The 19,462-nt window shown below is 38.5% G+C and overlaps 1 protein-coding gene across 4 annotated transcripts in view; it reads left to right on the forward strand.

The window, feature by feature from the left end:
• The window catches only part of LOC109106092 (kelch-like protein 32), a 31,772-nt gene that overhangs the window by 5,970 nt on the left and 6,340 nt on the right, over window positions 1-19,462 (forward strand). The window contains exons 5-13 of one of the 4 annotated variants that reach the window (XR_002020520.2): window positions 5,756-5,863; window positions 7,531-7,629; window positions 8,536-8,751; window positions 12,354-13,080; window positions 13,223-13,281; window positions 14,498-14,690; window positions 17,515-17,609; window positions 17,693-18,615; window positions 18,773-18,828. Coding sequence is in view for 3 of the 4 variants with exons in the window: in XM_019119409.2 (XP_018974954.1) it covers window positions 5,756-5,863; window positions 7,531-7,629; window positions 8,536-8,751; window positions 12,354-13,080; window positions 13,223-13,281; window positions 14,498-14,690; window positions 17,515-17,609; window positions 17,693-17,854 (1,659 nt within the window). In the remaining variant the exon portion in view is untranslated. Of the gene's footprint in view, window positions 1-5,755; window positions 5,864-7,530; window positions 7,630-8,535; window positions 8,752-12,353; window positions 13,081-13,222; window positions 13,282-14,497; window positions 14,691-17,514; window positions 17,610-17,692; window positions 18,669-18,772; window positions 18,829-19,462 lie in introns of those variants that run through there. The other 3 variants (XM_019119409.2, XM_019119410.2, XM_042741285.1) reach the window with 3 other exon arrangements.

Consider the following 19,462-nt stretch of genomic DNA (forward strand, 5'->3'; position numbering starts at 1 on the left):
GCAGCGTCTCTACTTCCTCCGCAAACTGAGGAGAGCCAGAGCCCCACCCCCCATCATGTACACCTTCTACAGAGGCACCATCGAGAGCATTCTGACCAGCTGCATCACTGTGTGGTATGGCGCCTGCACGCGCGTCCTGCCGGAAGACTCTGCAACGCATAGTGAGAGCAGCTGAGAAGATCATTGGTGTCTCTCTCCCCTCCCTCCAGGACATTTATGGAACCCGTCTCACTCGAAAAGCCCTCTGCATTGCAGGTGATCCCACTCACCCGTCACACAGCTTCTTCAGTCTGCTGCCATCAGGGAGGAGACTGCGGAGTCTCCAGGCCAGGACCAGCAGACTGAAGGACAGCTTCATCCATCAGGCTGTCAGGAAGCTGAACTCGCTCCCGAACTTACCCCCCCGTCCCTCTTCTGCCTCAGGCACCACTGAACTATGAAACCCCCCCCCCCCCCCCCCCCCCCCCCACATCCCCAGGTCCTTCCACCCCCCCTCCCTCTAACATACGAATGTCATGCACCAGTCACTTTGTGCAGCAGTGGTCTGCTCACTACCTCATTCACCATGGATCTGACATCATTCTACCTCCTCATCAGTCAGTTTAATAAAATAACTGCTCTGAGCCCTTTGTCACTTTGTCACTTTTAATCAGACTGAATAAGCTATTTTTTTTTATGCACAAAAAATCTTTTTATCTGCACTGTTTGTTCACTGGTTTGCACTCTATCTGCCATGTGCCTTGCGCTGCTTTTATTTAAACTTATTTTTATTTTATTTTTTTCTATTATGTCTTTTTTACATTCCCTTATTGTATAGTTTTTATCTTATATTTTATATTTGACCTAGATTTTTAGGCTCTACTGTTAGTGTTATCTGTATGCACCGGGGGTCTGAGAGTAACGCAATTTCGATTCTCTGTATGTATGTACTGTACATGTGGAAGAATTGACAATAAAGCAGACTTGACTTGACTTGACTTGACTTAAAGGGATACTCCACCCCAAAATGAAAATTATGTCATTAATCACTTACCCCCATGTCGTTGCAAACCCGTAAAAGCTTTGTTCGTCTTCGGAACACAATTTAACATATTTTGGAAGAAAACCGGGAGGCTTGTGATTATCCCATAGACTGCCAAGTAAAATACACAAAAGTATGAAAGCATCATCAGAATAGTCCATCTGCCATCAGTGGTTCAACTGTAATGTTATGAAGTGATGAGAATACTTTTTGTATGCAAATAGAACAAAAATAATGACTTTATTCAACACTTCGTCTCCTCTGTGTCTCTCCAAATCAGCGTAGTGCCATTTTGGAGAATATGACCTGTACGCACAGCTTATGCTTTTCTGTGTCAGCCGCGCCACAGGGATACGTTTTCTACGTGTATTTACGCTGTGATTTGAAAGAAAGCATTTTTGGGGTGGAGTATCCCTTTAAGAGTATAGTTCTCCCAAAAATATGTATTTTTTTCTGTCATGTCGTTCCATATCTGTGGTAGCCCATTTTCACCAGATAGGAAAGAAATCATGCTTTGATACATCATAATTATGTCATAAAAATAGTCAGAATTATGACGTACTAAGCCATAATGTTTTTTTTTTTTTTTTAGATTTATCTTTGCCTTTATTATTCTTGCCTTTATTATGATACAACAGTGGAGAGCAGTGAGGAAGCAAACAATCTAACAATCTAATCCGACAATCTAAATTATGAACAATAAGAGATTATGAGATATGGAGCCATAGTTGTGACATACAAAAAAACAACAAAAATTACAAATTCAAAGTTATTAGATAAGGGTCAATTATTATAAAAGTCTTAACTTTTATGTCATAATTATGTCATAACTTTTAATTTTAATCTTAATCTATTTATGACTTAGTACTTCATAATTCCAACGTTTGATGTCATAATTGTGACTTTAGAATTATGATTTACCAATGTATAGTATAGTATGTTTTTTTTTAATGTGGCAGAAAAAGGCCTCCATCAATATCCTTTTTTTTTGGAACAGAAAGGGAGATGTTGACGCTGCTCTTTTCCATACAATAAAAGTGAATGGGGAAGAGTGCTGCTGAGTTCCAAAAATAAAAAAAGCACCATAAACATACCACTGACATTGCCATTAAACTTGATTGCAAAATTCCAAATCTTCTGAATCCATCCAAAGCTATGTACGAGAAAAAGACAGAAATGTAATATGTATAAGTCATTATATATTAAAAGAAATGTGTACATAAATCCAAATGTTTAACATACTGTTAAACACATTCTGTAGTCCCTCACACAAGTCATACGAGTTTGGAACAACATGACAGTGAGTAAACAGTGACAGGATTTTCCTTTTTAGCAGTGAAATCCTGATTCAAATATGTACAGTTCACATGGAAGGCAAGACGGGAAATGAAAAGTCTGCAGCGGCCTGAAAATCCTATCAGTGAGATTTGATTTTGGTTTGTTCAGAAGATTACAAAGAAGAAATACGTCCAGCTCTGCAACAGAGAGAAAGATTATCTGCACAGTTCAAAGAACAGAATTAAATAGGGCAGGTATATTTATCTCTATATGTCTCCTGGGAAGCTCTCCACCTCTGTTGGGCTGGAATGATAAGATTTTATCCCTCTGTTTTTGATTTTAGCCCTTGGTTTCTGATGAGGACACCTTCTGCCTTTTTTTTTTTTTTTATCAAATGACTGATTAAGGCTAGTCATGGCTTATTTAAAACATGGACTCATCCAAAGCTTCAGTCAATATAGTTACTGTGCACACAAATCAAAACAAGGCTCTGCAAGGTGCAAGGTTTGTATTGTTCCTGTTTTTTATTAGATGAAACGGTTGAATAGATTTTAATAGGCAGACATGCATGAGCATGTGTCTGATATTTTACTGTGAATAACAAAAAAACAAAAGTATTTCGCAAGTGGTCCTGCATTGTTTGTGGAAGAATTATACCTACAAGTTTAGGGCTTGTTAAAGGGCACCTATTATGCAAAATCCACTTTAACATGGGGTTTGGACATAAATGTGTGTTGGCAGTGTGTGAACACAATCACCCTACAATGATAAAAATACACCTACTCCTAATTTTTTAATCCCCTTTAAACCAAGTCAGTCTAGATGTGCCGTTTTGATTCTCACCGCAGTGTGACGTCACACGGGCCAGGCTACAGGGGTTGATTGACAGATGTGCGTTGCTATAGTTTCTGCCCTCAGCGGTTCTACACTGTCCTTTATTTTCTCCACGATTGAGCAGCTGTAACGTTATCAGTGTCTTGCAAGCAATCCCAATGCTCTGTGTTTGCATGTCTTTATTTTCTCCCAACGTCCGAGCTGTTAAGGACCCGGTGGATTACTTTCATTTTTCACGGTAATGCGCTTAAAAATCTACCTAAATATGTGTATCACTCCAGACTCCTTTGTCAATGTCATATCATTATAGTGATTAGCGGTTTAACTGTATTTGTCTGCGTACATTAAGTATTTCTAAACTGATAAGTGCCGTGCTTGTGAGATTAACCTTATTTGGCTCCGTTTGTAGTGTGAGATTCATTTGGTAGCTCGGTCCATTGATCTGCACTGATGACAGGTCAGCGCGGCGCGAGCTCTGTAACATCGAGCTGTTTCGTCCCACTTTCAGTGCATTTGGCTTCCCATATGTATGGCTGAACCCTGGTTCTCTTGCTCTGTTATGTCGCTTCTACCGGCTATCTATTGCTGTAGATATGCAAAGCAGAGAGACATATTCACTACACCCTCTTCTAGAGACGGGGCATGAATATGCAGCTCATTTGCATTTAAAGTGATACACTCCGAAACAGCTTCTTTTTTTTTTAGACACACCCCAAAAATTACATTTTCCAGCTGTTATAATAAATTATTTTGGGCTGATACTTCACAGACACATTCTGGACAAAACCGTTATATGGATGGACGAAAGCACTCAGAACCAACCTAGAAATGTGGCAGAGTTTATACACTTAAATACCAGTCGCATTATTTTCAGAATATGTAAAAATTATACCAGTCTACCCAGTGGCACTTCTCTTGTTCTATTTTCAGGTCTGATGTCCATGAGAAATTACAGGATATTGCACCCTTTCGAGCTTTAACACATCAGCGGCACTAATGAATAAATGTGAATGGTGTAATCAGTGCCTGTGGCACGGCCATTAAAGACAAACACTGTAATAATCACATTACACATTAGTCCAAAGATGTTTGTATAGCAAAGCTTTTTGAGTAAACACATATCTATCTATCTATCTATCTATCTATCTATCTATCTATCTATCTATCTATCTATCTATCTATCTATCTATCTATCTATCTATCTATCTATCTATCTATCTATCTATCTATCTATCTATCTATCTATCTATCGTTATTAAAGATACAAGTATATCTTTAACAGTTAATGAAATCAGCAACAATCATGACACAAGTAAGTTCAGTGACTCAGATGATGATTCGGTAACCACAATTCATCTCTTTGAAGTAAACAATTCATCTCTTTGAACTATTAATTAAAAAATAGCTCCTAAGCGTAATTTGTGAATCAGACTACACTGGTAGTGCTGTGTGTTGTTTTTGTCTGTTTTATTCTTGCCAAAGTTTTAGTGGAATACTGTATAGACTTAAAACTTGCATTTACAGCTCATGTGAAATATGATTGCCTGGTAACTGAAGATTCACAATGCAGCAATTCCGGAAACACTGATGTGAGGCATTGAATGATTCTGCATTATCATACGGCTCAAAAAGCATGCGTTGTAAACTAATTAGCCCGCAAAGCTGCTGTCTGACCAGCTTGCTCTGCTTTTCCAAGGTCAGAACAGAAGTCATCCAGCCAGACATGTGACTCAGGACTGGTCATCCTTAGTACCCACAATCCCCTTGCAAAAAAACCCTGTAAGTCTTGCTTATGGGCATTGGTGTCCTACTAAGTAGTGTCAACAAATCTCAGCTCTAATGATTCCTTTTGTAAGTCTGAATGTGAGCCGAGGTCAGGCATTAAATAAGTGCTGCTCTTAAAATAGAAAATAGGAAAACAGGGTACACTTGTACCAGGCACTTCAATTGTGAGATACTACTGGGGGAAAAGTTTCTGAAGGTAAGGTGACAAAGATAAGATGATAAACACGTGGCATCTGTTTTTAACACATGGAGGCTGCAGACTGAGCCAAGACCTGCATTAGATTTCAATTGATTCTTTCAAAGGACTATGCACTGATACTAATTTTAATCCTGAACCAGACTTAATCTGCATCGAAGAGTTATTGCACCTTGAGTTTGAGACATAAATAGATAGATCACACTTTTTTTATTCAACACTGGATGTTCATCATGGATGAACGCTGGATGTTCAATCATTAGGAGCAGTTAGGTTTGATCAGTTGCGTTTGGTAGGTGTAATGATAATCAAGTGTCCTTTGACTTCCTCTCCTCCATGGGCTCTGATCAATGACCATCCTACGCTCGCTCTGTGACAGCAATCGATGCTTTTGATTAGTGTACTCCTGCCACAGTGGGACAGCACTGGCCTCTTGCTCTCTTTATTTTGTGTGTGTGAAACAAAAGTACGCACTGATTGATGGTCATGGACTCACTTTCATTCTCAGTATGAAACTCTTTAGCCTTGAATGAAGAGTTTATTGATGTTTTTTGTTTTAAAGTCTATTTACAGGATACTATATTACTCTAGTTCTGTAGTGCATCCTGCTAATATGTTTGTGTGTGTGTGTGTGTCTTCAGGCCATGTTCAGTCTGTGCATGGTGGAGAGTGAGGCAGATGAGGTAACTCTCCAGGGTGTGACTAGCGTGGGACTGAAGCACGCACTGGACTTCGCCTACACAGGCCAGGTAAATTCAGCATAAACCACACAGCTACATAGAGCCTAAACATGCAAAATAAATAAAATTGACTGCGCCTCAAGCAAAGACAGGTGTCTAGGTTCTGGAAAGACCCCATTATGAATACACTCTCGAAATAGGAGCAGATAAGTGAAATACTTGTGAATAATAATATTTATTCAAGAGCTTCACAAATGGGCTTACACACTTGAACATCTAATTCTGGTTGACTGTAATCCTGGGTTTATCACACTATACGTTTGTGAACTGTGAGTTCATGTTCTTAGATGCATATTTTTGAGGTAAATAACACACACACACACACACACACACACACATATATATATACGTACATGCATACATACATACATACACAGTATATATATTCAATAGATAAGTGTATATATATATATATATATATATATATATATATATATATATATATATATATATATATATATATATATATATATATATAGATATTTAAAAATGCTGTATAGACATTTATATATTTTATATATATATATATATATATATATATATATATATATATATATATAATACTTGTATAATTATTATATGTAAGAGTCTTTTAAATTCAATGTTTAATTATTTACAGTGTATGAATATTTAATGAATACATAATTTTTTCGTTTTTTTTTTTTCGTTTTGTTCTCTGTCACTATACAACTTTTACATTATAGCATTGCCAACAGAGATATTATAAGGCCACCCATGATTCAGTATTATATACACTAACGTTCAAATTTGTTCAAATAAATGAATATGCATTATATTGGTCAGTAGTGGATCAGAAGTGAGAGTAAAGACATTTATAATGTTACAAATGATTTCTATTTCAAATAAATGGGGTTCTTTTGAACTTTCTATTTATCAGAGAATCATTTAAAAATTAAACAATTGTAAATAATCATTGTAAAATCTATATGTAAAATAATTCTTAAATATATTAAAGTTGAAAATTTTTATTTTTCATTGTAAAAATATGTCCTAATTTGCCTGTTTTTACTGTATTTTTTTTTATCAAATAAATGTACCTTTGAACAGTATAAGAAACTTCTCTCAATAATATTTAAAAAACTTTACTGGCCCCAAACGTTTGAATGCAAGTGAATTGGATAAACTGTAGAGCTCCCTATCCTTCACAGTTAAAATAACTAGTCGCCTGTTTTTTGCTCCTGGATGCATATGTGCTTTAGCTGCACTAGCCTGAAAAATACAGTTTTTTGCATGATTTGAGCTAACCATCTGTGGCACAGAGAATGAAACATATTTTGTGGCATATTTCGATTTAGCTGTTAAGCCTCTATGAGAAGCATTTTTCTTTTTTCTTTTTTTTTAATGTGTTTCCTTTTATCATTTTTATTAAAATGAGACTGTATTTGTATGGTCCTATAATGCACTCTGTATTAATAATATTTTAATGGCTTTGCAATCTAAGCATCAAGTATGTAAAGACATTTAATATAGTAGTCTGCTATACATATAATTATAGAGCTGGCTTAAAATGCAGTGCTTACTTTTTTACAATATTTAACAAAAGGTCACTGCTCTCTCTCTTCACCAAGGGGTCCTTGGCCTGAAAAAGGTTGAAGACCCCTGTTTGCAAGGTTGTTGTTTCTTAGGATAGTCTTACTCAGGTCCTTTGTCTGTAGATCATGCTGGAGCCAGGAGTGATACAAGACGTCCTGTCTGCTGGAAGCCACCTTCAGCTGCTGGAACTGCTCAGCCTCTGTTCACACTATCTCATTCAGGTGTGTTTATGAGTCATTTTCGCCCTGAAAACATGCAGGTAGGTCAGCAGGTACTACATATAACTTCACTGTGTGATCAGATCTTTGTTTTACAGCATCACTGTGTTTGTGTCAGATTTTGTTTTTTAAAAGTGCTACGATCTTGCTGCTTCCTGTTCACTTCTTAGAGGAGTAGTTCTGAAAAAAAAAATCTGTCATAATCCATTCACTCTCATGTCATCACCTTCATGTTCTTTTCAGTTTGATTACAATTAATGTATACATTTGGAGCTTTCAAGCTCCAAAAAGACACAAATAACTAGAATTATTGAAATGGTAGTTTTGTATATAAGACTATATATGATTTTGTGTTATATTCTCCTGAAGCCTTTGTGAGAGAAATCTTAGTCATTAGTTTTTAAGGATTTTGCGCTGATTCTGCAAAAATCCATAGGTTTTCCCCATAAATTAGCCCAGAAAATCCCATAAATTAACCCAGAAAATCACTACATTTAAAATGTGCTGATTATTCATTTTAACCAGTAGATGGCAGTCAGTCTCTGTGTGAAGCATTTTTCCTAATCATGCGTCTGTGAAACATCCTGACCGCATTTCTCTCTCTGTTATTCTTTCTTTTACTTAGAATTTTCAAGGCTACAGTTATGGATATTGTGGACTTTGATAAAATTCAGCTCTCTTAAGCTTCTAGTAATCATTTATTTTAACTGTATTATTTACTGTATGACATTATTTAACAACTGTATGTGCGCATTCATGGTCATATCTTATTGTTTGTGTGCTCGAGTTAGGGCATGTAAGATTTCATTTTAGATTGTAATGGTCAACTAGTTTGTGTTCATAGACTTCAGCATGAATAAACACCCCTTCTGACTGTGAATCTGTCTGTATTTATATTTGTGCCTGAAGGAGCTGAACATTTTTAACTACCTGGACCTATACAGGCTGGCAGACCTCTTCCACTTGCCGGCCCTAGAGGAAGCAGTGGTGGGCTTTCTGGTGGATCACCTCTCTGAGCTACAGAGGAACAGACAAGAGGAAGTGCTGCTCCTACCTTATCGGCTCCTGAGGGAAGTGCTAAAAAGCGACCGCCTCACCTCCCTCAGTGAGGAGGAGATATGGCAGGTGTGTGGGCCGCAGATTCACAGACTTTAACTCTTCAAAACATTTCTGAACTGCTTAGACAGCTTTAATGCAAAATATCAGCATGGGGTTTAAAGTTCTGAGACGGCCGTTGTTGTTGGGTTTTTTTTTTTTTTCAGATTTTGAAAACTTTAAAACCAAAGAAAAGTTATGAAATATTTAAGTTTCTACATCATTTCTAGTTCACTAATGTGACCCTCTTTGTACAGACAGTCAGATGTTCATCCACTGAAGCTCAAGATGCTCTTTGGCACATCTTGAATCACGCTGGCCAATGTAACCATTAGGTTTTACACAGACTTGTGGAGCTCATGCAGTGCTGCTATCATTAAACCAAAACAAGCACAAACCATTTTGTAATGGACCCTTTCACAGACAGTTGTGATGCATTTTCCACAGTCATTAACATCGTAAATTGAGTTTTTTTTTTATATGAAGATTTGATAAACAGTTATAAAACTACTTTGCATTGTATTACGTAGGTTTTAAATGACACAACACTAGATAATACTGCTGCATGGGTTGTTTCTACTACAACGGCTGCTTTGCGGCCACTGTAATCAGTCTCTAGATATTTTTCCTCTTTTGCAAAGTCATAGAAATGCTATTGTGTTATTTATTTTGGGGAATGCTAAATTATTTTTTTGTAGTTTCCATTTACCACTGTAGAAGTTTACCCAACTATCACGACTTCCACTGTATCCTGGGAATGTGAGAAGGGTCCATTAATGCAAAATGTTCAGGTTTTCACTATAATTTGTAATATATTATAATTTAATAATATAATGATTTATAATTTAATAGTGAATTTTTTTTTTTATTGAATCCGGAAAAAAAGTCTCAAAATCTTGGACGCTGTGAGTCACATTCTCTATAACGGCCAAATGCAAAGTGTTGTTAAGTAAATCTGAATGCTTAAGGTCGTATTCACAAACAAACTCCACCTGTTTAATTTATGGTGTAAGAGTGAGAAAAAAAGGTGTGCGGATTATTTGAGCATGTGTGTGTGTGTGTGTGTGTGTGTGTATGTACACACAGGCAGAGGCTGTAGTTGGTGGAGGGGGGGTTGCTGTGGTGTGACTATTCATTTGCACCAATCAGGCAACCCCACCACCCCCCTCCCCCCACCCAGCCTCTCTCTGATTAGGCCCACCGCGGCTCCATCAGCGCCTCAATCCCCCAGCTGTCACTCCAGCCGCCCTACTGATTGAAAACAATCAGGCCTCTGATGGCACAATTACCCTGACCCTTTAACCAGTCGCTGCTGCCATAATCAGGCCCTGATTAGGCTGCTTTGGGCCTCCTTCACTTTGCAGAGAAGGTTAATTTGGGCATCAGACGGATGCGTGATGGGCACAGGGGCTGGTGCTGCGTCCGTCGGTCCGAACGTGCGCCCGCCAATGCTACCCTCGATATAGTTTGGCTGTCAGTCATCGTCATGCAGAGTTCTCTGAGTCTCACGCTCTGGAAATCACAATTCTTCCTCTTTGTTTTTTTTTTTTTTGTTCTTTTTTCTTCTCTCGCACTCACTCTCTGTCTGTCTTTCTCCGTGCGGGAGTGGGTGGGGGAGTTCATTTATTTTCTGCCCTGAGGAAGTTCTCTGATCCAGTGTGACCTTCACAGTCAACAGACGCTGCCTCACTCACACCTCACTCTTTCTCTCTCTCTCTCTCCCTCCCTCTCTCGTTTTCCACTCTCACTCATTCTCTTTCTTCTTCTCTTCTGTTGGCTGTGAAAAGAAGGAGGATTGAAAAAACAACAAAAATTCAGAGAAAGGAAGAAAGCGAAACAGAACCTCAGTAGAGCTTTACATGATTAATGGCGCCAAACAGGAATGGAGGTTTTTGCTGAAACCTATGTGCACTTAAAACTTATGTGTAATTATTTAGGAATGCACCTAATATAGGTATCAATGGTTATCGATTGAGATTACAGACCTTTTAATTTATCAGACTTGTATACCATACTGAATATTTCGGTCAATATTAGATTTTTAATTGTGCATGCAATTATCATGTGTTGCTCACTTCAAGGTAATCAGTGTTTAAAAACATTAAGAATTTAAGAGTCTATAATCCATAATAATACATGAATATACATTTCTTATATTGCACATTATAATATTTTAATGCCTAAATTCACAAATAGCATTTAAAAATATTTTATATTTCTAATTGTTTAGACAATATAGTATAGAATTTTATATATCAACAATTATTTGCTTATAAGCCATAACATATAAATAGTTATATACTTATTGGAATTGGACATTATAAGTAATTTTATTTTTATTTTTATTTTTTTTGAGGAAAAAAAAAAATCCTTAAATTCACTTGAAGCATGATTCATTGTATTGCTACTGCGTTTTGTTAAAAAACATTAGACAATATTCAAATATATAATACAATTCTATATATATATTGGCTATTTATTTCTTATCAGCCAGAACATAAAGGTAATCAAAGGCTTGTTGGTATTGAACATAATTTTAATATGAGTAAAAAATTCAATCATTTTATACTTAATTTAATTGGAGTATGATTTTTTTTTTTTTTTTTTTTTTTTTTACTGTTTTGTTCAGAAAAAAAAAGTAGACAGTAAAATTTTATATACCGGCCATTTATCTCTTATCAGCCATAATATGAAGATTATTATAGGCTTAACATTTCTTAATGCCTAATTTGCATAAGTAGGTTAATGAGTTCAAATGTGGCTCTGTTGCATCTGACAGAGCAAAATCATCTCAATCAGTTTGGGGGCAGGATTTCCTGTTTAACAACCAATGGCAGAAGGGAAGAGTGTTTGGGAGACCTTTCTGGTAGCAATCATTATCTCTGCAAATCGGTGCTGCTAGTGGTGCAGAAAAAACATATTCTACCTTAAGCTCCTTGATTTTTCCTAAAAATACCTTCCTGCAATTAATGTACTGTAAAACATTTTGTGTAAGCATAATGAAATCGACCCAGTTATGTTGTGCTATTAAAATTAAAATGACGAAATACACCAAAAAAATATATTACAAGCATTTAAATTTGCCATTTGTGTGTAGGAGACCGCTGCAGAACGTCTAGAGGTGGTGGCCCATGATCTCGGGCTTCTGTAATAAGTTCTCTGGCTCAGGGCTGATTGTGTTAAAAGCCAGTTTGTTTCCACAAGAGTGGCATCGCTTATCTCCAGCCATCTCCGCCGTACTCGCATGCCTCTGCAGCTAAACAGTCTAGATTGCTCTCAAGTTCAATTAACTCCCCTTTGTCTAACTCCCTTGGCTGTGCCGGAGTGTGTATGTGTGCATGCTTCACACGCACACCTCATGTACGCCTGTGTGTGTGTGTGTGTGTGTGTGTGTGTGTGTGTGTGTGCTCACAGACCCCCCCCCACCCCCCATCTCATCTGCAGCTGTCTTCTCATCACTGTATAGAGACACAATATCTTAAGCATTAGCATGCAATGATACAAAGCGTTGGCCCTGCATAGACAGACGGTATTGTGTGGATGGTGTGAGCTTCAGCCTGTAATATGAGCAGTGTGATCTCCTGATCCTGAATCAGTGCTGAATACTGATGAGCCACTCTGCCCTGCTGTAGTTGCTGGTGCGTTGGCTGGAGCACGACTGCAGATACCAGTACATGGAGGAACTGCTGCAACACGTGCGCTACGGCCTGATGGAGGTCTCCACTCTGCACCATGTGGCCAACAGCCACCCCTTCCTCAACTCCAGCAGCACCGTCGCCGCCCTGGTGGAGGAGGCGTTGGACTACCACCGGTCCATATTTGCACAGCCTTTACGTCAGACGGCACGGACCACACCGCGCTTTCAGTCATTGACCCTGTATATCGTCGGCGGGCGCAAACGGGAGGTCAGCCGCGTACGGGAACTGAGGTTCTTCAACCCTTCCGCGCAGGAGCACTTACGTGTTGCCGGGGGTTCAAACTGGAGTGAGTTGGCACCCATGCCTGCTGGACGAAGTCACCACTGTGTGGCTGTTATGGGCAACTTCCTGTTCGTGGCGGGCGGGGAGGTGGAACACTCCACCGGACGGACGTGTGCGGTGAGGACGGCGTGCCGGTACGATCCGAGGGTGAACCGCTGGACTGATATTGCACCGATGAAAGCATGCAGGGAGCACTTTGTGCTGGGAGCTCTGGGACAGTATCTTTATGCCGTTGGGGGGAGGAACGAACTGAGGCAGGTTCTGCCCAGTGTGGAGCGCTACTGTCCCAAGAGAAACAAGTGGACCTATGTGCAACCATTTGACCGCTCGCTGTCCTGTCATGCAGGTTGTGTGGCGGATGGGCTGCTCTGGGTCTCAGGTACTAATACATCACATTTAGCCCAATATCAGGCATATATCAGACATCTCCCAATGTGTATAGGACTCTCACAGAGGTTCTAGGCTTAAGACATAAACTGATTCTAGTAATGCTTTTAACATGATGGCTTTTTCTGCTGCAGGTGGTGTCACTAACACAGCTCAGTACCAGAATCGACTGATGGTGTATGACCCAGGACAGGTAATATATTGGTATTTGTGGGAATCTAATGTAGTTGGGAAGTGCATATTCCTCCTCTATAAAAAAACAACACACACACACATACACACACATATATATATTAGCACTGTCAAACGATTAATCGCAATTAATTGCATCCAAAATAAAAGTTTTTGTTCGCATAATATATGTGTTCTGTGTATATTTAATATGTATATATAAATACACACATGCATGTATATATTTCAGAAAAATATGTTATGTTTATATATTAAATATATTTATTTATAATATAAATAATATGAATATAAATATAGACATGTAAATACATGTTAATATAGAGAGAGTAAATAGAGTGCTTTGTTCAAAATACAGACAATATGCTTGTTACTGCATTATTTTAGTTACCAAAAATATAATGTAACTTATTTTAATACATATAAAAAAATACTGTAATGGTTGCTGGTTAAAAATGATTAATAATTAATACACCTTGATGTAGTTACCATATTATAGTAACAATATATTATACATTATATTTTTGTAATACCAAGAATTAAGACATAATTTAGTGCTATGTCAGCTAAATGATTGACAACAAAGTAATAACATTACAACCTATTGAAAGGACTGTGCATCTATTTGTGAAAAATGAAATATGGCATCTACCCTGATAAAGGTCAGTGGTGTTGCATACACCTGTAACATACAAAGTGCATTTAACATTGAATAGAAATGATATATTAATTCACATTGGCCAAATGATCAAAAAACAAAAAAACAACAACAACAAACCCACCTCTGTAATTTATCAATGTTACATTTAAAAAGACATAAGAATGAGTATTGTAGAACTTCTGTGGTCAATGCAACTGTGTATTTTTCAAAGAAAGAAAAGAGGGGAGGAAAGAACAGGAGGCAGAGGCTCATTGGTATTCAAAGTGGCTTTGCATTCACCTGCCAGGAACAGCAACCCCCCACCCACACTACCCTCAACAGATGGTCGCCAAACACACATGTGTATATTCACACTCTCACTCACCACTGCTGGTGCAATCTCTGCGTACACACACACCTCTCACAAATAAATGCACACATATGCACTGGAATATGCTAAAGAAATATGTTAAATTTTTCAATGAATTCTATAGCTTGAAATAATTGAATTATTATTATTATTATTTACTAATTAAACTATTATGTTTGTCTTTCTTTTGTAATTCCCTCTCTGTCATAGAATCAGTGGTTAGCACGCAGTCCCATGTTGCAGAGGAGGGTGTACCATGTGATGGCGGCAGTAGAAAGGCAGCTATATGTGCTGGGGGGGAACGATCTGGACTACAACAATGACCGCATCCTGGTTAGACACATTGATTCTTACGACATAGACATGGACCAGTGGACACGCTGCACATTCAGTCTCCTCACAGGTCACTACACACACACATATACTCCATGTAATAGATATGCTTATTCAACTATTCTTGCAGAACACCTTTCGTTTCTTTAAAAGTTAGCATTTCTATATGTACTGTATTTGTTTTGAAGCACTACATTGTATGAGTGGTACTGGTACCCCTCTCAAAAGTACTACGGTGATACCATAGTACAGTGATGGTTGTGGATAGTTAATATGGTACTGAATGATTCATATACTTTGATATTTACATGGTACATTACTGGTACAGGAACAGTTTACCCAAAAATGAAAATTTGCTGAAAATTAACTCCTTCAATCCCTTAATTAACCCTCAGTTGATCCAAGATGTAGATAAATTTGCTGCTTCATTAGAACAGATTTGAGAAACTTACTACATCACTTGTTCACCAATGGATCATCTGCAGTGAATGGGTAGCATGAGAATGAGATTGAAAACAGCTGATCATCATAATAATCTGGAAGTTATCCACACGACTTAAGTCCGTCTTGTCAAGCAAAAGATGTTTTTAAAGTCAAACCGTTGCTTCAGATATGGCTAAAATATGAAAGCCTCTATTCATAATATTGCTTTCTTCAATCATCAAGCATCGTTTACAAGTGAAAATGGTCTAAACCATTAAAAAAAAAAATTCTAAGTAAATATGTCAATGGAAGCATTATAATGAATTTTGGCCAGAAACGACTGTTTAAAGTTAAAATGTCATAATGAGGGATTTGTTTCTTATGAACATGTAGTTTTCACTTTACAAAACATTAATTGATGGACTGGAGTGAATTACTTGTGGATTATTGTGATGTTTTTATTAGCTATGACGGCACCCATTCACTGCAGAATATCCATCTATGAGCAAGTGATACAATGCTAAATTTCTTAAAATCAGCTGTTAGAATCTCTACAAACCCATCTACATCTCGGATGGCCTGAGGGTGAGTACATTTTCAACAAATTCTAATTTTTGGGTGAAATACTCCCTTAATGGTAGCATATTGTATATACAGTATCTCACAGAAGTGAGTACACCCCACACATTTTTGTAAATATTTTATTATATCTTTTCATGTGACAACACTGAAGAAATGACACTTTGCTACAATGTAAAGTAGTGAGTGTACAGCTTGTATAACAGTGTAAATTTGCTGTCCCCTCAAAATAACTCACACAGTCTAAACCGCTGGCCACAAAAGTGAGTACACCCCTAAGTGAAAATGTCCAAATTGGGCCCAAAGTGTCAATATTTTGTGTGGCCACCATTATTTTCCAGCACTGCCTTAACCCTCATTCCTTTTCCACTCCTCCATGAAGACATCATGGAGCTGGCGGATGTTAGAGACCTTGCGCTTCTGTTTGACGATGCCCCACAGATGCTCCATAGGGTTTAGGTCTGGAGACATGCTTGGCCAGTCCATCTCCTTTACCCTCAGCTTCTTTAGCAAGGCAGTAGTCATCTTGGAGGTGTGTTTGGGGTCGTTATCATGTTGGAATACTGCCCTGCGGCCCAGTCTCTGAAGGGAGGGGATCATGCTCTGCTTCAGTTTGTCACAGTACATGTAGATCCAGTGCCGGCAGCACTCATTCAGCCCCAAACCATGACACTGCCACCACCATACTTGTCTTTGTACTCCTCACCTGGTTGCCGCCACACACGCTTGACACCATCTGAACCAAATAAGTTTATCTTGGTCTCATCAGACCACAGGACATGGGTCCAGTAATCCATGTCCTTAGTCTGCTTGTCTTCAGCAAACTGTTTGCGGGCTTTCTTGTGCATCCTCTTTAGAAGAGGCTTCCTTCTGGGACGACAGCCATGCAGACCAATTTGATGCAGTTTGCGGCGTATGGTCTGAGCACTGACAGGCTGACCCCCCACCCCTTCAACCGCTGCAGCAATGCTGGCAGCACTCATACATCTATTTCCCAAACACAACCTCTGGATATGATGCTGAGCACATGCACCCAACTTCTTTGGTCGACCATAGCGAGACCTGTTCTGAGTGAAACCTGTCCTGTTAAATCGCTGTATGGTCTTGGCCACCGTGCTGCAGCTCAGTTTCAGGGTCTTGCCAATCTTCTAATACCCTACGGCATCTGTATGTAGAGCAACAATTCTTTTTTTCAGATCCTCAGAGAGTTCTTTGCCATGAGGTGCCATGTTGAACTTCCAGTGTCCAGTATGAGAGAGTGAGAGCGATAACACCAAATTTAACACCTGCTCCCTATTCACACCTGAGACCTTGTAACAATAATGAGTCACATGACACCGGGGAGAGAAAATGGCTGATTGGGCCCAATTTGGACATTTTCACTTAGGGGTGTACTCACTTTTGTAGCCAGCAGTTTAGACATTAATGGCTGTGTGTCGAGTTATTTTGAGGGGACAGCAAATGTACACTGTTATACAAGCTGTACACTCACTACTTTACATTGTAGCAAAGTGTCATTTCTTCAGTGTTGTCACATGAAAAGATATAAAATATTTAAAAAAATGTGAGGAGTGTACTCACTTCTGTGAGATACTGTGTATTCTTATAAATTCTCATTGTGCAGTATGTTACCAATTTAACTTTTATTCTTCAATAACTATGAACTTTTGATAGGAATATGTGCAAAAAATGAACCTAGTTTAGCTGGTAAGAAGGTTTTAGAATGACAGATTTGAGAGACAAATTGAAGTCATCCAATCATAAAAAAAAGGATTAAAAAATTAAGATTCATACTTTCAAAATCGAATAAAAATTTTGTCTCCACAGTGCCTTACAGTGGTCATAAAACATTTGCTTTTATAAGAGTAATATTCTTTATATTCTCCTTATAGGCCAAAATGAGGCAGGAGTGTCCGTCCATGATGACAGAATCTATGTGGTTGGTGGATATTCAATCTGGACAAATGAACCACTTGCCTGCATTCAGGTGAGTTGGCTTGAAAGGTGCATATGTTTGAATGACATGTTGGATAATTAGTGTTGAGATGCCATCATTTGTCTGTTTGGCAGGTGCTAGATGTGAGCACCAAGGGGAAAGAGGAGGTTTTTTACGGGCCGACGCTCCCATTTGCTTCGAATGGAGCGGCGACATGTTTCTTGCCTGCACCGTACTTCACCTGCCCCAACCTGCAGACCCTACAAGTACCACATCACAGGATAGGAGCTCTCTAACCTCTCCGCTCATAACTCAAGGATATTCCCACAAACACACTATGAACCAGTGAAATCATGTGAGAGCCTATTGTACTTCCACAAATTGTGACTGGTGGATGAAACTGTCGTTGATCATACATTGATCTCGTAGAGCCAGTGTTCTGATGGATGTGGAAACCTTCAAAAAGAAGTTAAAGAGTTTTTTATCGTCAGGCTTCACTGACATTCATGCATTTCTGAACTGGATGTGCTGTGGTGCTGCACCAGGCTAATACAGTTTAACAAGCAGCGTGTAAATCTGTCAGAATGATTAAGAGCCACTTCATGGCCCAGTCCCAAATGGCGCACTTGATGTGAACCTGTGGTCTGTCAAGTACACAAGATTGCAGCTTGTGCCATTTATCATTTTAACATAAAAAGGGTGTTCATACCTTCATACCAGTGAACTTTATTCAACAATCCATGCAGAATTCAATCAAAAGAAATACGCAAGAGTGGCATTTGGGACAAGGCCGCAGTGTTAAGGGCCTGTTTTCATAGATTCTTGGGACTCCATTCTGACCTTGATGTTCTGCCACTTTTATCCACTTGTCATTTCTCAGCCTGTGACAAACTTTACTTTTATCAAAACTCAGGATGAAGACGTACAATTGTTTACTGAATGTGTATGACCACAGCTGACGACAAATGCACACACAGCATCTTCACAGTCTGCATCAATGGTAGCGTCTTGACTGTTCTCCATCCCACCACCAGAAACCCATTCCATAAGAAAACATGTAAGGGCACACTTTTTTTACATAATGCCTCTAATAAATACAACATTTATGCAGTTGTGGAATAATGATTAACAATAGTGTGTTCTTGAATCATTGATTCTCTGGAATCAAACAAGAGACAAGCAGTAGTTTTATTCCCAGAAGCTTTATTTTTTAGGGTTTCTACTCTACTGGTGAATTTCTGAAAGTTGTCCAGTCATTTGTGATTGCTAGGTAAGATAATAATCTACTTTACAATCTATAAAGTATTTCCCTTTTTTGTCAAATATTCAAAATGATGGCTTTTCTATTTTAAAGACTAGCATTTTAACATTTTTCATGACATTTCAGGTCCGGATATTATTATTTTTTTTTCATGAATATGGGTGGGAACCTTGCAGTAAGCAGGTAAAGAAATCTCACAGACTCAGTGAGAAACTTAATTAAATATGGCAGGGGAGATAAAATGTAGGTCTTAGTAATTTTGTTCAATATATATGTTCAGTAGCAAGGCAGCTCACTAAATTTTGGAACTGTTGTATCGTAGATACCAGGGAAGTAAGCTAATATGTCACCATATACTGTAACACTTATTCTATTTGGGGTTGTAACGTACCTCATAACTGTTAAACCTTATACGATAGTTACTCTGATTAGCTCAGAGAATGAAAGATCGATGTGACGAGGCTACGCGGCGACTGAGGTGAGAAAGACAGTGTGGCTCATTTGATGGCTCTGCTCTAATGAAGTGTGATGCCTGTGCCACACTGCGGGGCGAGGTGCGAGTGTGCTGGCTGCAAGAGAAGACCAGGAGCTGAGATGAAAATGGAAGGAATGATTGGGATAGAGAAGAGGAGGAAAAAAGAAG

Source organism: Cyprinus carpio, chromosome B16, assembly GCF_018340385.1.
Source record: "Cyprinus carpio isolate SPL01 chromosome B16, ASM1834038v1, whole genome shotgun sequence".
NCBI classification, from domain to species: Eukaryota; Metazoa; Chordata; class Actinopteri; order Cypriniformes; family Cyprinidae; genus Cyprinus; species Cyprinus carpio.